Source organism: Larus michahellis, chromosome 1, assembly GCF_964199755.1.
Source record: "Larus michahellis chromosome 1, bLarMic1.1, whole genome shotgun sequence".
Lineage (NCBI taxonomy): Eukaryota > Metazoa > Chordata > Aves > Charadriiformes > Laridae > Larus > Larus michahellis.
Genome location: NC_133896.1, coordinates 60,876,475 through 60,898,960, shown reverse-complemented (window position 1 = coordinate 60,898,960; position 22,486 = coordinate 60,876,475). Strand labels below are relative to the sequence as shown.

Genomic DNA, 22,486 nt, shown 5'->3' with positions numbered 1-22,486 from the left:
TAAGACATTTTCTTAATGAATGGAAATGTGATTAGAACATAATTGCACAACAATAGGCAAAATGAAACATTATGAAGGACTTCAAGGACAGTAACAGCACCCCAAGGTGTTTTTTTCAACTTGATTTTTCTCAAATTGAGTGAATTGCCAGCTGGTAGTCCCGGTTTAATGAAAATATTGAGATGGAGTTTCGTGGAATACAGTTCCTTCCCTAAGCTTGTTCAGCGAATTATTTTAATAACTTTATTTCTGAAGCTATAATAATCCCTGAATGCCCATAACCATTATTATCCTCATTATCGTAATAATTTTTGCTATTATAGATACCTATATGGAAGACATAATTTCTAAAATCTCAGTGATCATTCCCACAGTAAATTTAGAGACTTTTTCCTACTTATAGTCTTAAGTTTAGTACTAGGGTTTTTTTTTGGTATTAGAAACTCCAGCTGACGGCACTGGAGATATCCCTGCCGAGTGGAAGAGTACCACAGCGCCAGAAACAGGAACTGTGCAAAAAAGCTGAGGACAGGGAGGCAATGTCTCTTCAACCTCAAGACTCAAAGTTATCACCCCGTTCTCTTTCTTCCCTTTCTTTCGGCCCTCATTATTACTTCTGTGGCAGAGCACCAACAGCCAATGTGCTTGGGGTCCGGTACTAAAAGCGTTAGTGAGATCATCACAGCCCTGAAGTGGGTTATAGGATAAACAGACATGACATTTACGTTTCATGCTGGGAGACACTTGGCGTGAGTGATTTACACAGTTCTACAGGGCGAACCAACAGTCTCCTTAGGAATTGGACTGCACTGGCATTGCAGCAACCTTGATGCTTGCCCAGCAGTCAATCTGTGCAACTGAGAAGGAGATCCATCCATCAAAACCATTAAGAGCTGGTTTGGCATCTTTTTAAAACCCTTCAAACAAATGTCACAGTATTTGCCTGTTTGCCGTAAGTGAGAACACTGATCAGATCAATCGCCATGTTGAAGAAGTTTCCACTTTTCATGAAGAAATCTCAAACTGGAGCCGATGGTAACAGCAGGTGTCATTGTGCAGGTCCGCTGGTGGTTGATAGGGTCACGGCTTTCATCTTACCCTGCCTGTTTTCTTGGTTTATGCCAGAAATCCTTCTTGGCAGGCAGCCCTCTGGCCGCACATTCGTGTGAAAGCCACCACAATGGGGCCACAACCTGGGCAGCACTGTCAGGTAAGTTCCACCACAGGGAAGTGATGGAATTTCCATCCCTGGAAAGACGGGTGGACATGGTCCTTAGGGACATGGTTTAGTGGTCGTTCTGGCAGTGTTGGGTTGATGGTTGGATCGATGATCTTAAAGGTCCCTTCCAACCTAGACGATTCTATGATTCTATGATGATGACAAATGATGTCCAGAGCCCAGAAGGGAGCGCTGTGATAAGCTTCATCAGACTTTCTGCCTCACACAGCTCATTTCGCAGTTAAGGTCTCTTCTTTATAGATAAAGATTTCTTAGAATGAACCCTTAATCGCGAGAAAACACCATATTTCTAGAACACCTCCTGGGTGCTTTCCTAACACCAGCATCCCTCCAGTGGCAGACCAGGCAGGTCCGCCCGGCGCTGGGACCCGCCAGCTCCTTCCCCGGCCGTCCTGCGCCTCGCCCGGGAGGAGCGGCCCCTCGCCCCGGCCCCGCTCCATCGAGCGCTGCCCCCGCAGCGCCCCGGCCGGTGCTCGGTCGCCCGGGGCTGGCTTTACCACCGCGACGGGGGGCCGGGGGCGCGCAGGTGGGCAGCGGAAGGGGTGGCCGCGGCCGCCAGGGGGTGCCGCCGGGGAGGGGGCGGCTGCGCGGGCGCGGAGCGGTGGTGCGCGGAACCGCGCCATGGGCAGCGGCCTGCGGAAGGGCCAGGCGGTGCGGCAGGCGCCCGGCGGCCGCCCGGAGCGGCGGGGGACAGCAGGTAGGCGGCGGGCGGGCACCTGCGCGGTAGCGCTTCGCAGCGGGGCGGTGGGCTCCGGGCGCGGCAGGGCGGGAGTTGAAGAAGGTCGCTGTGGTTTCCCGGTAAAACACCCGGGAGGTCGGAGCAGGGCGTCCGGCCCCCCTCCCTGCCCTCCCTTGGCTCCGTGCCTTCAGGTGGGTCTTTGGGTAGGGCTGCAAAACAACTTTGATGTGCTTTCACCTGGTGTGGCCGTGGGTCCGACCACCTGTATCAGTGTCCTGGTTTGAGTGACACAGAACTAATTTCTACTAACTTTATTTTTCAGTAACATTTCTTCTAATGCTTGGGAAAACTGTACTTTTTGAAGACTCTAGTGTTTGAATTTGTGAAGATATTTACTTCATGGCCAGCTATGGTATGTGGGTTTCAAGGTCTCAGTGTTTTTGAGGTGGCCAGGCGCGGGGATGAGGAGCAGAGACACCCAGGCACTTGACCCAAGCTGGCCAACAGGATTATTTCATACCATGAACATCACATTCAAAATAAATTAGAAAGTTTGCTGAGGAATGTTTTTTTTCTCTCCTATGATGGCTGTGATCCTGAGAACTTCTTGCCTCAGTGTGGGACCCCTGAGCCCTTCCCTTCCTCCCGAAGCCACAGTGCTCGCAGTGTCCCACATTTGCTGCCCACTGCTGGGAGTGCACAGCTTCCTGCTGATAGAGTTGGCCAAGTGTAACCCTTGTATATGTTATATTGGTATCAGGATCAATACTGATTCTTTAGTATTACTGCTGTTAATTATTTAGTCTGATTCTAGTAAATTTATTTATATTTCAACCCCCAGGTTTCCTTGTTTTTTCCTGATTCCCCTTCCCAGGTGGGGAGGGTTCATCGGGTGATAGAATAATTGTCTAAATTACAATAAATTTTTGTGGGTTCCTCAAACCATAACAGTTGGTTACATGTTCCCAAACACAACCACTGGTGCATGACTTTTTTTTCCTGCCTGCCTTTATTTGCGGACAGTGTCAATGGTGGTGGGGCCGGGCAGGGCTGTATACATCATCTCACTTAGAGGAGCAAGGGGAGATGCTGCGCGGCCTGAGTCGGGGTAGGGGACCATGGCCCTGAGGGTGTGCTGGCCGCAGCGCTGGGACTGAGAATCCCATGGCCTGAGGGTCCTTGTCACAATTGCTGCCTGAAGGGAAACCACAGCCTGCATGAGCATGCGCTGAGGTGGGAAAAAGATTTGGAATTAGATGGGAGCTGAACAGCCCTCTGGTCCATGGAGGTGATTTCTGTCTGCCAGGATTGAGGCACGTTGCCGCAACAGCAATGGGGAAATTTGTGTTTCGGCTGTCCACTTTGTACCTGAGTCAGAACGTCAGTGTCTGATGCTCTTTGGGCATAGTATTAACCGTGCTCTCACTGGGTCTGTAAAACCTGATGAAAAAAGAGTAATAATGAGCTTGAAATAATGAATGCCTGAAAATTAACCTGTGCTTACATCTGGTGCTGTACAGCAGTCCTGCGTAAATGAAAAAGCACTCTTAGGATGTAGTATTTCACTGAATATCTACTACTGAGGGAGTGTTTTCAGCTCTACCAAATCCTTGGGAAAGGGGTCTGTTTTTAAAGGTATTTTTATATATGCAGTAATTTGAGAACACTGAAGTTAAAGCACCTTGATAGCTTTGAGGTATTATATTTTAAGCCTTATTATGCAGAATGGAAATTGTCAGAGTCTTGGCAAACAAAGAATAAAGGTGCCTGCGCAGTAAGAATTTGCGTAAGGCAGAAGCACAGCAAGAGCTGGCAAATACAAAGATGAGGTTCGTAATAGTTAAAACTCATGCAATAGGCTTATTGTTACAGCTCCGTATTGCTTAGTATCTTTCAGTTGTACCAGTATAAAATCCTCTGATCTGAGTTAAAGGCATGGCATTGGAAGCACTGGATGGTCCTTGACCTTAATAGGAAGGCCTGGAAAAAAAGAAAACTCTCAAACCACTGTCAAGAGAGTCCATTTGTCCTTGCACTTTGAGGGCAGTGCCGTGCCCTGAGATCAGTTAGGGTTAACCCACAACAGTTCCCTTATCTAATGCTACCACTACCACGTTATAATTTAGAAATACCCGATTTGGCTTTAAATCAGATACTGAAAGCTAGGCGGGTGTGACAGCACAGAGCTGCTATGGACTTAGGCCCAAACCTTGTTCCTCTGGACAGCGATGTATCTGCTGACACAAACTCAGAAATGAAGCCTGCATCTTAACGAGCTTTTTCAGCCTCGTGAAGCTGACTCATTTAGGCTAAATGACTTAAAAGAGCATACTGTTTGGGTTTTGGTTTATATGCTCTGCTGTATCTTCGTTTTTTCAATTTAAGACATTACTACTCCCTGCTGCCCATTCTACAACTCTGGCAGCGTCTTAAAGTAATTCTTCAGGGAAGCTGGTTTAAACTGTGACGTCAAGGTTTATATTTCAGCATCTAGGCAGCTTTGCTTCTGGGATGGTTGCATACCAGTGGATTATTATCTGAAACCCAACGTCCATTTCCTGAAGGAACAAGTCAAAGTTTTTACTCTCCATCAAGCGCAAGAGATGAGGGGAGTTGTGGGTACTGTTGAAGAGGTTAAATAGAAGATTAAAAACAAATAATTACAGAAATGTGAATAAAGATACGTAATTTACTTTAAAACTGAAACATAATTCAAATAAGCTAATTACTCATTGTTTAACTGACTGTAAAACATGAAAATCTTAAATTAACCCCTTTCTATAGTTAGTCATACCAGGCAGTAAGGTATTTTTAATATCGACATATATCTCTTGGACAATGTGTATTTAAACTTATGATGTAGTAGGAGGAAGAAATTGAGCTGCTCCTAGCTGTAAGAATTTCTTGGTTACTCTCTGGATCTCTTCCCACCCTTTCATCATTTTGTCAATGAGAATAGTAAATTTAGAGTTACTAATTCGCTGTAAGATCTAAGGATGTTTAAAAAAGCAAACAGTAGCGGTCTGGCACTGAGCAAAACTGGCAAGGAAAATGGTGGCTAGCACAGGAAAAAGTAAAAATGTTAAGATAAAGTGTTTATATATATTTTGCGTAACATAGCTATTAAATACATTCTCTTGTCATTAGCTTGTGCTTTCAAAAAGTTATCCTACAATCTTCAAATAGCATTCCGTTTACTTCAACAATTGCATTCTGCGTGTGCAGTATTTATGACATTTTGTGAGTGTAAAGGTATGAAAATTGGAAATAATTCAGAAAATAATGCTTTTCCTGATCTTTTTCGTTAATTTATCTCTGCACTACTTTTGTTTTCTGTATTATAAACATGTGTTTTACTGCAGAAAGGACTAATGAGAAAAATCAAAGCTATACAATAAGGGGCTAAACTTACACATCTCATAATTAAGATAGCCTGGGTTGCAGCTTTTGCTTTATAAAACATATTATTTGTTTCTGTGGGACTCTACGTTGGTATCACCACGAATGCTGCTTCCCCCCAGATCCTCATGCTAGTTAAATTTTATGAGCAGCTGTGTTTTCAGATCAGTTTGACTTTCATGCAAGTTGAAGAGTTGCTCGGCTTCTTTCACGACTGGGCACTCAGGACACGGTGTGCTCTCTCTGGTGGGCCGGAAAAGTTATAGTAGGCTTGGAATGAAATTTGGGTTGGATTCTACAAAGTGAATTAACAGTGTATTGTTAGAATCATTGTTCCACATTTTTAGTGCTAATGTGAGAGCCTCTGAATACAGCGTAACCATGAGATAGAGTAACAGGGGATCCACTTTGGTAGTCCTAGTTCTGTTCTGGAGGGCAAACACCGATGGCAATTAAGTTGCATTCACATTTATTTACGTGTGGTGAGCATGTGAGTAATGAGGCCCCAAATATTTTTATTTTTGCAGTATTTCCTGCAAATGTTTTGACCATATAATTTACAGGTGAAGTGCTCAGGTGTAACAATAACAGATGTGTCATAGCACTCTTTACGGGAAAGAGTAAAGTGGACTGGACTCCTGGAGGTGGTGTCATGGTTGCCCATGTTTTTCCTCTACCCTTGTTAACAGTTACACCATCCCTTTGATTTCTGCTGTGAACAGGAGCAGTGCTTGGCTCTCACAGTGTATGGTACTTGTCCACCTTTTTCCAGTCCATTGTTTCTCTGTTTTCAAGACTTCCTTGGAGATAAGACTTCACCTCTTGTTGCTGTCTGAAGGTTGTTTCTCTGTTAAGCCCGTTTTGGACATCCTTTGGTAGGGTGTCTTGCTGTCTTTTTTGGTTGTGCTTGCAGAAAACAAACCAAATAACAGATAAAATTGTGCACTGCGGCTTATTCAGCATGCTGATTGGTAACTTACTCTCCTTTTAAAGTGAGAGCACTTCACCACTGCTATGTCCTGAGAAGGTTTTGTCTTTGATGCCTCCTCTGTTTTTGATACCTGTCTGCTGCAATGCAGCTGCCTTCCAGTCTGTACCATCTTGACTCATGTATTTCCTGTGAAATTCTTTCCCAGTGCTTGTTCACGTTTTCCTCCCTTATTTTCCTCATTACTCTTCAGTAACTTCCTCTTTCGAGTGTGATGTCACATTGTAGGTCTTCCTCACAGAGCCATCCTCTAACTTGCCAAGCTATATCCGATGCCATCTCTTTTTCTCATCTTCAGTTTGGTTTTACTTTCTATTTTTCTTCCAAAGGGCTCACAACTGTTGCTTTCCTTAGCATATTGCCTTTCCAATGTGCGCTGTATGTGTAGTACACGTATAGTCTATGTACATATACCTGTATGAATTGTGCCTTGTACTGTTGATTATGTAGTCAGATTCGTTTGTGGTAAACCCTGTGGAACTGAGAGACCCCTGGTAATTTTTGTCTGTTAGAACGCTGTCTGACTCAGCACTTATTTGCATAAAAGAGATACAAATGCAAAGAGAGGAAGTAAAGTATGCAAATACCTCTGTTTCCGTAGAAAATAATAGTAGCTTAGTCTAGGCTAGTCCTAAGTTTTTCTTCAAAAGCTGCTAATGAGATGGTTTTATGTAGTGAACTGAGATGATACCTCATTTCATCTTCTGCTCTAGCGAATTTACCTGTTTTTACTTGTTGACTCAGCTGCTCAGAGAAGAAAATGTTGTTTGTCACGGTCACCTCACCTGTGTCCTGGCGTTGCATCCCCAGTATGGTGGGAAGGAAGCTCTTAACTTCCTTAACTCCTCCACTGTTTGCACAGCCTGACACAAAACAAGCACGTCTCAGTAATTCTAGCTCACAAAAGTGTAACGTATCTACTGTTTTCCACCCACCTTTCACAACTGTTTCCAGCTAGACCTTTGTCAGAACTTGTATGCATCAGGTTGGTTGGTCCTATCACTTAGGCAGCAAGACAGTTTGGAGGGCAATGACCTGTTAGATTATCCTGCTTCACTCACCTCACAGAAATGCTATGTCATTGTGTGCTGGGCTGCTACAAGCAGGATTAAATTGTTCCGCCCACATCCTTTTGGTTTTCAAAGACAAGAAACGTTGATTACCCTGGACTAAAATGATTTTTTTTGCCCCTCTTGAAAAAGCCTGCTTGGTGTGTGTGGGGAAATAATCATGGGCTTCTGAGCCAAGTACCCCAGTACCTTCCACGGTGCGGTACCTGCCCTAAACTCCATGCCCATTCTGGGAGGATGTCCTGCAAAAAACTTGTTTTTGTTTAACCATGTTCACTTTTAATACTGGTTTGTTTGGCCAAAAAAACTGATTGTATGTGAGATGTTTTCCACCGGTTTTTGATGTTCTCTGTGAGTCAGTTGCAATCCTAACTACAAAGAGGCATGTGGAAATGAATAAACGGCTTTAGTTGTGGTAGAGACAATAAAGGCATGGCCGATGGCGGTAGGGACTAATGAGTGGCATCAGCACCAGGAGATCCTGTTCCAGCCCTGCTGAGTACTGTTTCACCTCTCTGTGCCTCAGGTGCCACACTTGTTCAAGTGCTACTTCCTCCTCTTGTCAGAGAATTGTTTATTTACTGACCAGAAAAAAAAAAAAAATTAGCATGAGAGCATTAATCACAGTTTGTGGGAGCAGCAGGTTTGTGTTGGCCGCAGGAATTTCAAGAAAAAAAGCAGGAAGCTTAGCTTTTTCGGGTCATCCCAAATAAAGGGTGAGCTAGTATGGATGGCACCATGAGCATCTATAGGTAGTCATACCAGAAATCAGCTTCCTTTGTTTTGATTTGGATTAGACAAAGCATTATACTAATATGGGTAAATCCAAAAGCAACAGTGACTTCTGAAGGGAATAGACAAAAATCCATGTTAAAATTACTAGTATTGTAAGATGATGTTCTCTGCCAAGATTGCATATAAATCATTATGTGAGATGTTACAGCTTTTCCTGCAGTTCCAGAGCCAGGGAAGCTTTGTATTAAGTTGTTCATAACCAAGTTAATTTAGCTCACAATGAAATAAAATGGAAGTGGTCAAAGATACCTAATTAATTTAGCATTACTTGCCTTTTTACTGAGGAAGAGATAATCTTCTGAAGTTTACCTTTGTTTGGTTTATACAGCTTGTTCTGTTTAAGCGAATAGAGTCTGTATTTTAGATGCTCTAGAAATATTTGAGGTCAGCATGTGATGTTATGCTCACAGGAAACATCCCTGTTAATGCTAATTAGAGCAACCTGGCTAATTCCTATATGGTTTACTGTAAACAATTACATAAGAAAAGAGTAAAGGCTGAAGACTTTCTAGGACAAATACCAATTGTCTGATAGGGTCAAGGGCTTTGGTGGTCTGAGAGCTACCAGGAATGCCTGCATGAAAGCCCTGGTCTTGTTGGAACAGGGTTTCAAGTTCCGTAATTATTATGTCAGAAACGTGTCTTACAGGACTTCTCGTAACAAGCCCAGGAGTACAATGATGTCCCTGTTGAAATCAGTAAAGTAAAATACTTTTTCATATTACAGTTGGACTTTTGTGGTAGCTGTGTGGATATTTAGAAAAGCAAAAGGAAATGACTAGGAGTAGGAATTCTTCTTTTTCTAGGAACTGAGGCCAAATTCAGAACCCCTTTTGCAGACTGTCAGGGTGTGACATGTTGTAAGCTTGAGTCCCTGCTTGTGTAGAGGCTGAGAAGGAGGTATTTTGGTGTTGACCTTCTTGACCTACATTAGCAACTCTTCTCATTCTTCTTGAAAGCAGAGGTGGTGGACTGCAGCCTGCTCACAGCACAGTGCTGACCCCTGACCCATCTTGAGTGAAAAGCAGATTGGAGGATGTTGCTAAAGTCATTAGAAAATTGGACTGCAAGGGGTGAATTTGTCACTTCAGGCCTTCGTTTGGGTGGGAGCTTTTCCATTGGATGTAGAGAGCTTTGAATCAGGCCCTTGGGTAAATGTCACTTGAAAATTTGGTTTTCGTTTGATGTGGCGTTTATCATTCCTCCGTCATTATTTTTTCTGTGGCTTGTCTTGGTTTTGTAATTCTTGCTCTGCTGTGTAGGGGTTTGTTTAAAAGTTCTCAGTAGATCTTTATTTTCCCTTGAGAAAACAGCACTATGAAGTTTTCTGTCATTTTTCTGCTTTTTTCATATGTTAACTGCATTTGATTTGCTGAGAATGATGAGATTTTTTTCTCCTCTGGCTTAGAGAACTTAATACTTAGGTTGAAAACTTTCCAGAAGAAAATTTGTATCTACATGTTTTGCCACTTAGGGAAATGCTTTTAAATGGCTTGTTTACTCAAATGTGGTAAAAAAAGAATTTATGTTTTCATGAAGGAGATAGGTGTTTTGAGTAACACTGTGGACTAGAGTCCAGGACTCCGTTAACAGAAATCTGTGCCAAAGTAGAGCCCCCCAGTTTCTTTTCATGTACCCTATTTCAACTAAGTGCAAAGTTAAGTTATTCCACATTATGTTTTGATGTTGATCCCATTCAAGCTATGCTTTATTTAAATGGAAGAAGTCTCAAGCTGTTAGGCGTGAAAAGCAGATTAACAAGAATACCGTGAAAGCTAAAGCACTTTGCAGCAACACACTGAGTAAGTATAAGCAATAATATAGTTTGGAAAACTTCCGATTTCTTAGAAAAATTCCCTTTACTGTTTTACTTGTCGGTCTTGAAGCTTGGTGATTTTTGAATCTGAGAGCGAGTCAGAATCAAACTTGGTATGAAACACCTTGTTCTCATTTGTTTGTGGATTCAAACAATTGTGGATAGGGAAATGAGTGCAGAAAAGGACATCAACGAGCCAGGTTACACAACCAATCTCTTAGTGAAGTTAGGGCTGGTTTGGATTAGCTGTCATTTATATTGATAGTCAGGGATTGCTAAGAAAAATACAATAACTTAACGAAGTAACTCCCACCAGTGGTTTTAAGGGCTTCTTGGTCAGACATGGAAAGAGCATAAAGCTGAGAAAACCTGTGCATCTACTTTCTGATGGGATGCTGCCGATCACAGTCATTTCAAACACTTACAACACCTTTTGTACATTTCAGCAATATGTCAAGGAAGTCACTGGCAGAACCAGAGGATCATGAGGGCTATTTTCTGGGCTTATGCGTATGGTGCTTTCTTTGTGCTGTGTGAAGACTGCATGTGTGGGAAGCCAGCACATAGGAAAACAGACCTGCGATCCGGGGAGAAAAGGATGAAAGTGATTTCACTGTTCAGTTTCATCTGTTAATGTTTGTGCACTCTGCAGGTGAAGGAGCTACTCAAAGGCCCAGAAGTTCTTTGTTTTTCACTTGAACTGCACCAAACCGATAAGTGAGCAAGCAGTCTTACGGACTGAGCGCATAGCTCACTCTATCTTAACTTCTCCTTCCTCAGTGCTTGTATTTGCAGCCAGTGAGATTCTTTGAGAAAAAACTGCCTTTAGCCCTGGGAAAGATGCATGTTTTTGTAGTATTGGTGGGGTTTTTTTGTTCCACTCACCATGGAACTTCTTCCTTGCAGGCTGAAATTACAAACCATAAGGAGTACATACAACTGCTGCAAGCTTCTCCTTCTGTAAGTAGGTGCAAAAGATGCTCTGAGTTAGGGTTTTTTCACCTTCTGTGTTCTGTTTTCTTAATATTTGACATGTAGGAGGGAAAGTAAGGATTTTACTCTAGCTATACAATTTCTGTGCAGCGATCACTTATGGTACTTTACACATAGTTAAAGACAAGTAGCTAATTTGAGTGAGAAGGCTTAGAGGTACTTGAGTGAGAGGCTTAATTGGGTGTAACATGTATCTTGGTCCTGTCTGTAGACAGCAGGATTCAAGGCTCACATATATCGTCCTTCAGAAGCAGCATTCACGGGACATCAGTGGTTCACTCTTGATTAACAGCGCTTGTCAGTGAGCACTGTGTATGTAAATAATGCCGGCTTGGCCTGTCTTAACATTGCTGACTTATGTGTGCAGACTTTGGCTGAGTTCAGGTAGGGGAGGCAAATGTACCTCTAAGCTATCTTTATGCTTCCTCTGGCAGGGCAGCCACGTGCTGAATCAGCATTGGAAAGAAAGAGGATAGCCACAGGGCTCTGCTAGTTTATCCTGTCAAAGGTACCAGTGGTTCTTGGCCAGGATCACTACAGCACAGCACATGCAGACCTTATTTAAGCAAGCCCTGACGCATCTTCTACAGTAGCCAACTCTGTTGTTTCTCTTGATGAGCTGTAAGGATGCACTGTGTCTCTCTCTCAGTAAAAAATAAAGCTTGTGAGGTAGATCGAAGGTCTGACTTACACCAAAGTACAGTTTCTAAGTATTATTTTTTTAATTTCCACTCACTGATCCTGGCCCTCAGGGAAGTGCGGGTGCATTGTGATTCCTGTAGGGGCAAAGGCAGTTTAAGAGGTTCTCATACCTCCCTGCATCCTGCCCCAGGTTTCCATTGCTTCACAGTTTTGGCAGTTCAGCTGATTGCAAGGCAGACTCTCAGTCTGGATCTGTAATATGATCCAGCCTGGAGGTGTGTATTTTAAAGGCTTGGGTTTTTTTCCTTGTCATAATCTGGATGATGTAATGGCTCTCTTACCGTCACTTCCAAATGTTTGAGTTTACGCAACGGAGGAGATGGTGACCTGTGTTGAAAGGGAAGAAATGGGCAAATCTAGAAGCAGGAAAAGCTGAAAGTTTCTCCACCTAAAAAGCTTACTTGAGTGTAGGGTAAACATTCACTGTCATATGAAATAGCTTGTATTTCTCAGATGCGTGAAGATAAGGCTGTAAAGCAAGTTACATGCATGTTCATAAGCGTTACAAAATTAGAGGCATCTTCTGAACTACTGGAGTAGAGACAGCTATTTTCCTTTTTTTAATTACATTGTTTGTGAAAAATATGAAGTTCGTTCTTGTTGATAATGTCCTTCTGTGTGATACAGAAAATCTAGGTAAATCAGCAAAGATCTTTGCCTTGAAGTGCTGCTTACAGACTGCTACGATGAGTACTTGAAAGGCAGGTGCTTTATGTGGGTCCTCACGTCCTGCCTCGGCAGCCCATTGGATCCCTGGGTGGACACTTTTGCAGATTAAGGTGATTCTTATTCTGGAGCCGTTCTGCTCACGAAGCTGGTCCAGGTTGTTGTGTTGGGCTGGTCACATTCCTGCCTGGTCAAGGCCTTCTGAAACCAATCGTGCCTTTTTTCACCCCTGCCAGAAGTTACACAACCAACAGTCAAAAGTTCAGAGGCCTTGGTACCACGGAGGACTTTGCTTTGTGAGGAAGCTCACTCCCAATAAGGAAGGATGTGGATTAAAAATACCACAGTTGTTTCACTATTTATTTTTTTTTCTCTGCTCAAGAGGTGGCGGTGAGGCGTAGCGTAGCCTCCTTCAGAAATGGATTTAGGTAAATGCTAAAAAGGTGGGGGGTTTTGCTCATTTAAGAAGCTGATGAGCAAAACTGGCAGTTCTGCTGCCACCAGGGAGAGAAATGTTGCTGCCTCCTCTTCCTTCACCCTGGTCTGCGTGGGTATGCCTTCTGCCTGGCACTGGCTGCGATGCTCACGGGATCCTTCCCTGAGCTGGCTGAGCCTGTTAGGCTGGTGGGAAACTGTCCACGTCTTTTCTTCTCCTGGGTTAGTTTTCTTCTAGGTTAGTGAGTTGATTTAGCTCATGTAAGGGTCTGTTGGCTACCAGAGCTGGTGCCAAGTATGCAGGCAGGGTGTTTTGTCGGCAAGAAGAAAAACAAAACAGTGTGGTGGAAGAGAGGAAGCTTGTCTCCTTTTGACAGTAGTGATTTGTTAAACTTGTTCCCCCCCCCATGTGAAGGAGCATTTGGCAGGCCTTAGGGGAGGTAGCACTCAACAGCCACATTCTTCTAGATGGGGGCTAACAAAAACTAAAGACAGTGGCAGTGCAGAGTGAGAGCCTCACTGACTTCCTGCAGTGGCTGTGAGTTGCTACAGACTTGCTGATTCCTGATGCTTACAGGCGAAGAGTGCCGTCCTCACCGCTACGTCTCTGAGGATTATCCAGACTTTCATGGTCCAGGTTCTCCTTAGCGGTCTCGCTCTGCAAAAAGGTATCTGCTGATTGATTTCTGGAAAGCACTGATCCACCAGGACTGTGGGTTATTGTAATTGCCGTTAATGGATGGAGTTTTATGGAGGGCAAGCACGTGGTGTGCGGAGCACTTTCTGCTTTGTCATCCTGCCTGTGGCAGGTTGCCCGAACCAACAAGGGAGAGGCCCCCAGCAGCAGCCGCCTGCGTGCAGACTCTTTCAAGTCTCTGGCAGAGGTTATGGTTGTCTTTAGGCTTTGGGGCTATTGCTAAGGCTGGGCACCTCTAGCACAGATCTACCTGAAAATAATTAGACACATTTATATAAATGCCTGTGTTGTCTAATGGCTAGATTTTTATCTCAGTGAAGATACAGTTTTATGTGAACATTCCTGAGGTTGTCCAAACTTGTTATAGGAATAAAATATAAGGCTTTAGTTGCCTCAGGTACCCACAGGACCCTAGTTTTGGTAATATATTGAAGAAAAAATTCTGCTTTGTGCAGATTACTGTGCAGTTCACTGTTGTTTCAGATCACTGTTCAAAACCTGTGTTCTTGCTTTTCCCAGGTGCATGTGTATACACACACATGAATTCCTGCATTCCTTCCCCAAGCAACACTAGGCCAAGTGTTATCCATCAATAACATTGCTATTAACTATTTCATAACAATTCTGGTCTTTAAAGCCCTTTACCAACATCAGCAAAGTACTCTTCCCAATACCTTTGCGAGGTAAAGGAATTTTATCACCAAGTTTCAGAGAAGAAAACCGAGATGACAAGATTACAGACCAGTTTTCAATTAATGCTTTTTTGCGTTTGTATGCGTGTGTGTGTGAATGCTCTTCAGGTTTGTGGGCTCAGTGCCCAAGGAATGTATATGCGTTCAGTATGGCTGTTTGTATAAGTATGTGCACGTGTCAGAGTTTGCTAATTAAGTCTGGTTGTGCAGTGCAAAGTATGTATGTGATTAAGTGCAAACAATTGTGTACTGACCCATTTGTTGGAAATTAAGCTTAACGTAACTCAGAGTTATATGGAGGAAGGCAGAGCTGATAATGGATTCCATTCGAGTATTAGATTTTCTTCTTTTTTCTTTTTCCATGCCACATCAAATAAAGTATCACCATGTGTAAAAATGTTAATTTTTTCTTTTCCACTAATATGCTTAACCTTATCTATATCTATATATAATATCAGTTATGACCAGTGGGCAAACAGATCTTTTCCAGACTTCCAAATACATTTATTTAGAAGATTTCATAGTATGACCCATACCATGTGGCAAAAATTATTGGGGGAGGGGGAGTTGCATGGGAAAAACAATTATATCAATAAATCAAACTGAAAGAAGTTTCCAGGGAACTAATTGCAGGAGAAAAATAAAAACGTTTAATTCAGTTTAAAAAGTTGAGACTGAAAAAAATGACAACACATCAGCATAAGAAAATCACTTTCTGGGCAGAAAGGTAAAAATCATCATATTCCTTTAAAAATTAAGTTTCAGGCTTAGCCACAGCAAATCTTACTTCCTTGCTTTGTTCCAAGCGTACTGTTGGATTGGCAAAACTTACTGAAATCTCAGCCAAATCTCCTATGGGATTTTATTAAAAAGAAAAATATAGCAAGTCATCCTAACGTTGCAAATGACTCATCAGGCGCCTTAGGAAGTGCTCCCCTGAGACAGGCATGCCGCTGATGAGGAAGCGATGAAGCTGCCAGGCCACTCCCCCAGACAATTTCGCTTGAGGAACGCAGCCTTCATAAAGGACGTCTCTCCAGACACTACATTATTTTATCCTTTATTTCACAGAGGGAGCACAGAAGCTGCAAGAAGGGCAGCACGAAGTCACCACAGAAACTTCACAGCCTGCTGGTTTTGTACAGGAGAAGCAAATAGGAGATAATGAGAAAACTTTAAAGGTAGGGGGAGATACATTTTGAAGTCTATAACTTACTTTTGACAATGAAAAATAGTAAGAGTGTAGGCTTTCTTTGAAAAATTGTAGTTCTTGGGAGAAGAATGGAGGAGATCCGTTCTCAGGATGTGATCATGGTCATGACCAAGTTCCCTGGTAAATGGGAAGCAGAGCTTGTCAAGATCCTGGCCGCTTTGGAGCGAGGTTCTAGGAGGTGGTTTGGAGGGGAAGGTTATAATCTACTTTGTCTGATCTAAACTTTTAATATGTTTTCATGAAGAATGATTATGAAGAGCTAATGAAAAATGAACCAGACAGTAGGGAATAAAAGCTGAAGTTTCTTAATCCTTTCCTTGAAAGAAAAAAAAAAAGTAGCATGATATAAGTAGTAATCTAAGCAAATTTCATTAGTAGTTATGGTGATTTCTTTATATGCATCATAAAGATACCGTTCTTGGTAGTTGGTCTGATGACTGTCTGGGAGTTATTCTACCCTTAAGCTTCACACCATCCTGTTTCCACTGAGCAAACAAGGTGGTGTGCTATGGAAAAGAATGGCATGCTTTCTCTAATTTTATGTCCCTAAATACAAACAAAGTGAAACTGCGTATCATAATGCAATATATGCTCCTTTTTCACTCTTACTCTGATTGCAATAGGAAGTTTGAGCCTGGCCGATGGCCGTGTTAGAAAAATAGAAAAAAGGGTAACCGAGCACAAAGTAAATTCAGTGGTAGGGTTATATACTGGGGTGGCGGAGCAGAAAGAGAAGAGGAAGGAAGATGAGGTATTTTTGGATGTCTTCAGAACAGCCACAAGTGGTTTCTAGGTTTTATTTCTACTATTAACGTACTACCCGGGGTTATGAAATACTATTAAAATGTAACTTTCTACAGGCAGATGCACAGTCTGAATTTCTGCTGACACTGCTGTGTAATTTGCTGGAGGGATAGGGGATTTTTGTCAGTGATGTGGCTGTGCTGGCAGCAGTCTGTAGGGTAGACGCAGTTATATTTACAGAGAGGGAATAATCTAACCTCAGATGAAGGCGACAGTAGAATGGGTTAAGCACAAAGGCCTGCTTAGCGCAAAACAAAATTAAGATGAAACGAGAAGGGAAACTTTGGGGTTTTATCTTTCCTTTCATTTACCACGACTATTCCAGTAGTACTGAATCAAGTCTTACCTAGTTAGGCAGACAGAAACGCTTGAATAAAAGGAAGCAGATTTGTAAAGTGACTAAGTATGGGTTTATTTACTTTTTTGGTCTTACAAGTTTCGTCATGACTTTAACTGATACTCAACTGATTTACATCAGCTGAAGAATCTGATTTTTACTCACTCCAGATCTTGTCCTGCAGTTTGAGAGGCATTGAGAATTTTGCCAGCAACTCTAAAGGCTTGAAGGTCCGAAGCCCTGATAAATTGGAGCTTTGCAAATTAAGTACAAAGGCTCATTTTAGAAAGAGTATATGAAGACAATGCAATGTTCTTTGTGGCATACAGCTGTCAAAATGCATTTTAGAACTTACGGGTTGTTTTTCTGTGGGTAGCAGTCATCTGATAAAGGGAAAAAAAATCTCTCATGAAACTGTAGTGATCACACTTGATCCATTTGACACCAAAGTTAGTTACAATGCTAAACCAAAGCAATAATAAACACAGGCATGTTACAAAAATGTAGTTTTCAGAAATTGTTTACTTCATTCAGTTCTGTTCATTCAGTTGGTAAGGCTCGTAAGGTGCAGATTATTACAAAGTTGTATATGATTGTTGTATTTTCCTACTAATATATGCAGGAGAAAGGAAAAACACTAATTAAGCAAGTCCAGGGCAGATGAAAAGAATAAAATAAATTAATGGAATGCCTGTGTCAGCAGGTATGTATCTCATCCTGGAGTACACAGTATGAGGAGGTACTGTATGAGGAGGTTGATGTGGAAAACTAAGCTCTGCAAGGAAACCCAGGGCTCCGGCGAACAAGAAAATTCATAGTTCAGTATCTAATAGGTACTGACCTATTCAAGGATGGAATAAGAAGATTAAATTATAAAAAGCTAATTAAAAGCAGAACTCAGAAAATTCAGATGCACTGATGTTCCCTTATCACATCATTTGCTGCTGAAAATACTGATTTTTGAGCACCGTGGGTAATGTTTCAATGTTCCGTAATCCTTTTTGTTTTCTCTGTTCAGGCACATAAGGAAGACAAGCCTCAGAAACTGCTGGAAATGAACGGACATACATCGGTGCCGCATTCCTACAATTATGATCTCATTGTCATTGGTGGAGGCTCAGGTGGTCTGGCAGCTGCCAAGGTATGACAGAGAAAATACAGATTTATACTTTCCTTGTAAGTAGGTGGGTGACATCCTCAATGTCTTGGATCTGGGGGTGTCTTTAACGCTGTAGGGGCGTAACATTTCTGCCTGATCTGTACCATTTCTTTTGAGGTTAGCCCCAGTTATACAATATTCTTTTCCTGATAGTCTGGATAAGAAAAACAAAAATGGTATGCTCCTTAATAGAATGAAACTTTGTCCCCACTAATGGGAGATGATGCTGTTGGAAAACAGCAGATAGATATTTCAACAGTGTTTATTAGTAGTTGAATTAAAATTCGGCTTATAATTGAAAAAGTTTTTAAAACTATTCAAAATTAACATCAGGAGGTTTCTAGTTTTATCTGAAAGTAATATCTGCTGAGAAATAGTTGTATATGTTGTTTTAATTCTTGATGCTGGGGAGATTTTATGACACTGAGCTTATATAGTTGCATAAATGGAAATTTTGCCTATACATAAGCGGAATTAGGATCTTATCCTTCATTTTTAGGGTCTCATACTTCCTGCCTGTAGAATCTTGTTAGGATTCTGCTTTTAGAAGCATATCTAGAATTAATTTTTAGAAGCACATCTAGAGTTAATTAAAGGAATCCACAGTGGTGCAGAATATACCAGCTCTTAAAGTTGTTGTCATCACAAATATTTGAAACTTGTTGAAATTTAATGTAAATCAGTAACTCTGCTTTACATCAGCACTTTGGCACATTTTGCCTCTTCTTGCTATGGTAGAATTAACTATTTAGAAGTGAATTGAGCATTCCTTGAAATAAAACTATTTCATTGCTCAAGACCTGGAGTTGGGTTATTCCTCTGGACAGGAGGCGTTTCTTTTGTTGTTGAGAAGTGAAGAAGGTCATTGAGGAGTGAAAGAAAAGGAGGAGAAAATATTTCAGCGTAGCATTAGGTTCACACTAAACCTTGGTCCCTTAGAAGAACTTCTGTTATAATGTAACAATGCGGTGCTGAGTGGTGGATTGTAATGTGCCGTATGTGCCGTATTTCAGCAGTTTACTGCTTTTGCGTTGATAGGGGCACTATTGTCACGGCATAGGATGGAAGATAAGATCTATAAAAATTCTGAGAACCGGCAAAAAGAAGCCAACACGGGTTTGTTTTTTTTTTTTAGAAGATGGGGATGTTTTAGGACAGAAGAGAGTAATAAGAGTAAAAGGGAGCTTGCAGTAATGCAAAAACAGTTTGCAGTAATAAAAAGCCATCTGTTGAAATTTCCGTAAGGAGACTGCTCTACTTGGTTGTATACATATGCTAGGTTGTGAAGCTACAGCGGTGATGTTTATTGCATCATTTTTCAGCTGTGGGAGAGAAAAGGTATGTAGCTAGGACGATAAATTGCCTTATTCCTTCAACTCAGTGTATAAAGTATATTGCTGCTTAGTGTTCTCAAGTGATTGTAGAGTAGAGCAGAAGATGGTACATCAATAAAATCAACATCACTATCAGTAGTAATGTGTGTATTTCAAATCAGTTTCATGAAGTTGAAGTGAAACTGTTTTACACACATAAACTTCTGACTTAGATTATTCAGGTTCTTTTAGTGAATTGACGTACAGTGCTTTAAAAGCCAAACAAAACAAAAGGGAAAAAAACCCAACCCAACTATACATCTCTCATACCAAGTTCCCGATATCTACACTCAGGTTCGTAGCAGTTTAACTAGGTTGATAAAATGTATGCAGCTTTGTAGGCGGATCTTCCCTTTCCTCTCTATATTCTGCTCAGAGCTTGTTATTTTGGAGGCACGTCTCCACGGTGAGTGCAAACGCTACCAAGCTGATGCTGTGCCACCCAACCACAGACCCAGACCAAAGTGCCAGGCCACCACTATCCGTTCACACAGAACAGCTCCAGCTGTAGGCAACTTTCTTGTGTTCATGCAGCGCTGCGCTGAACCCAGTAAGGTTTGAAAGCCTACGGGGCAGTTTTGTTACTGTGGGCATATCGCTCTGCAGAAGTGCTTATATCTGTCTGTGATCTCTACTGAGGTGGCGACACAATGCTGTGCTGTATTATGTGAGCATATAGCTGAGTGTAAGCTTGGGAATCTGTGCATTCTAGTTAGCTAACACTGGGATAGCTCTCGAGCTACTTATAAGAGTTGTCATTATAAAGGAGCATTAATGTATAATATATATATTTTTTATATATATATAATGTATATTTTTTATATATATATAAAATGTATATATAAAGGAGCATCTCAGTCCCTAAGCACCTTTCTGAGGAACTTTCTTAGGGGTGCTACTAATAGACATGAGTTTCTTGGGCAACCATTACCTTTAATTGGAAGCACAAATCCAGTACGTTAATATTTTTCAAAGGTGTCTACAGCCTGTGTTGTTTGAAATATGATTTGCATTTTGTACGAAGTAAGATACATTTAAAATTGAAATTCTGCTTGTCAACTATTTGGATTAACAAGTATTACTGGTAACATAGTGCTGAAGGCTGTCTAGCTCCTCCCAAACCAAACCCAAAGCGTTAGGATAATATCCTGTGCCTGTAGTTATTATTGCTTATATGACTAAGGACTCATCACATGATGCAGCACAGTTGTGGTTACTCCAAGTATCAAAGTTATTTTGCTGCATCTTATGGGGGAATCTGGTGTTGTTTCTCAGCTATGTAGTGCTTACTTCAGTGTTTTAATCCGGTATCAGTTATCACCATCAGTTTTTGCATTTTTCTTAAAAAGTACAAAGGCAATAATGGAATCCAGAATAGGAATTCCAGTTCTCAGTATCGTTTACACACGTTGCTTGTAGATTTGCTAATGAAACTTCACGAGGGAAATGCCATGAAATAAACCATTACTTTACTAGTCTGGCTGACATCTGCACATCCTGACAGTAAAGTCAACTTGCCGCAGGTTGACTAGCTTGAAGGGCAAGAGCTGATCCTGACAACTACAGCTTGTACTCCAAATCCAGTGTTCCCTTCTACTACAAGAAAAAAGGTTGGATAAACACAGTTGTAATACTTGGCCATGTGACTGTTTATGTCATTGTGTGATGTGGTTTCAAACAAATGTTTGAGAAACCAAACGGAAAACTGGATTAATGAAGAAAGTGTCAAATATGTTAAAAGTAAATGGCATGTTGGGAAATATTGTGAACAAACTGACAGGATGGAGGAGAGAACAGGAGGTTTGCCTCCCAGAATCTTCTGTGTATCAACTGGTGCCACGCTATTGTGTAGCAGGATGAATGCCTATTTTTTTTCCCTTCATCTTTTTTTTTTTTTTCCTACTGAGTGCACAGATTAATTCATAAGAGTAATGGCTGTCTGGCTGTTCCCTTGCAAATCATTCATTATTACTTAATTAAAACTTACAAAGCTTTTTAGCAATGCATGATGCTATCGTCTACTCCAAATTTAAACTCCAATATTTAGATGCGCGTCTTATGTAATTTGTTTTGCAGGAGGCTGCCAAGTATGAAAAGAAAGTGATGGTGCTGGACTTTGTCATGCCTACACCTCTGGGAAACTCATGGGGTAAATTACTTTTCATTGCAAACCTGTTATAAAGGAGCTTTACTCAGAGACTCTGATCCTCTGAGATCAGCCGCACTGATGCGACAAACACATTCTGTTCCTTTCTCTCAGGTCTTGGAGGAACATGTGTAAATGTGGGCTGTATACCTAAAAAATTGATGCACCAGGCAGCTTTACTGGGACAAGCCTTGCAAGATTCACGCAAATATGGATGGCAGTTTACAGAAGAAGGTAAAGGAGGAGAATGTTTTTTTGCAGGCTTCTCATTTGTGCTGAAAACCCAGAGGTTGTTTTCACAGTCAAGTGCTTGTTGCACTTAAGCATGTGAGGCAGCTTCAGAGAGACTACACGTGAACTTAAGTGCTTTTCAAGTCTGAAGCCACAGAGCTTATTGCCTTGAAGCGTCTGATCTGTTTATTAATAGCTTCAGATCATGTTAGTATTTGATAAGATCGCTGTTTGAGTAAAAGCAATAAGGTACTACTCCATTTCTGAATGTAACACAACCTCTAAGGGAATACCCCAGAATGTCCCCTGTTAGAAACTTACCCGTAATTGCAGCCAAGGATTTCCTGTCCCTCAATCTCTGTCACTACTGCATAAGAAGATGAATCTTACTTTATATTAGCTCTAACATGCATGGTTATAGGATTGGGGTTTATTTAGGGTGTAATCCTGTAGTGGGGAACATGCAGAGGCACCTCTCAGAGATGCATATTCTTAATTTGTTGAGCAATGTCACCTGCTCACAGCACGTGTCAGTAGAAAACTATTGATAATGCAGCGAGTCTTAAGTTTTCCATGTTTTAAGTCATATCTGTTCCACAGTGACCTCTCTTGTTGTCTGCGCTGGCATAATTCTCAGTTAGAGTTACCCTGGAATAAAAAAGGATAATAAAAAGGAGTAAGACAAAGGTGACTGGGTCATGACAAAAATCTGTCTGAGAATACAAGGTTGGCTATGGAGAAAGAAGAACTCACAAACTGAAAGATGAACCTTTTTATTTTATTTTGAACAGTCAAACACAACTGGATGACTATGACAGAATCTGTTCAGAATTACATTGGTTCACTGAACTGGGGCTACCGGGTTTCACTGAGAGAGAAGAACGTCACATATGAGAACGCATATGGAGAATTTGTTGGGCCACACACAGTTAAGGTACGCCTGAGCCATGTTTGCTGGGTCTTCCTGTAGTTCTTTCTGAATCGAGATACTTTCCAAATAGAGTAATTTTTCCCTTGGTAGGACTGTGAAATACTCACTTTGGACCAATAC

The 22,486-nt window shown here is 41.6% G+C and overlaps 1 protein-coding gene across 2 annotated transcripts in view; it reads left to right on the top strand.

Annotated features, from left to right (window-relative positions):
- Window positions 1-1,595: 1,595 nt before the first annotated feature.
- Window positions 1,596-22,486, top strand: part of TXNRD1 (thioredoxin reductase 1) — a 41,990-nt gene continuing 21,099 nt past the window's right edge. The window contains exons 1-6 of one of the 2 annotated variants that reach the window (XM_074581195.1): window positions 1,596-1,937; window positions 15,244-15,353; window positions 17,545-17,667; window positions 21,135-21,207; window positions 21,319-21,438; window positions 22,227-22,369. In XM_074581195.1, coding sequence (XP_074437296.1) covers window positions 1,862-1,937; window positions 15,244-15,353; window positions 17,545-17,667; window positions 21,135-21,207; window positions 21,319-21,438; window positions 22,227-22,369 — 645 coding nt within the window. In that variant the 5' untranslated portion in view covers window positions 1,596-1,861. Of the gene's footprint in view, window positions 1,938-13,433; window positions 13,452-15,243; window positions 15,354-17,544; window positions 17,668-21,134; window positions 21,208-21,318; window positions 21,439-22,226; window positions 22,370-22,486 lie in introns of those variants that run through there. The other variant, XM_074581203.1, reaches the window with a different exon arrangement.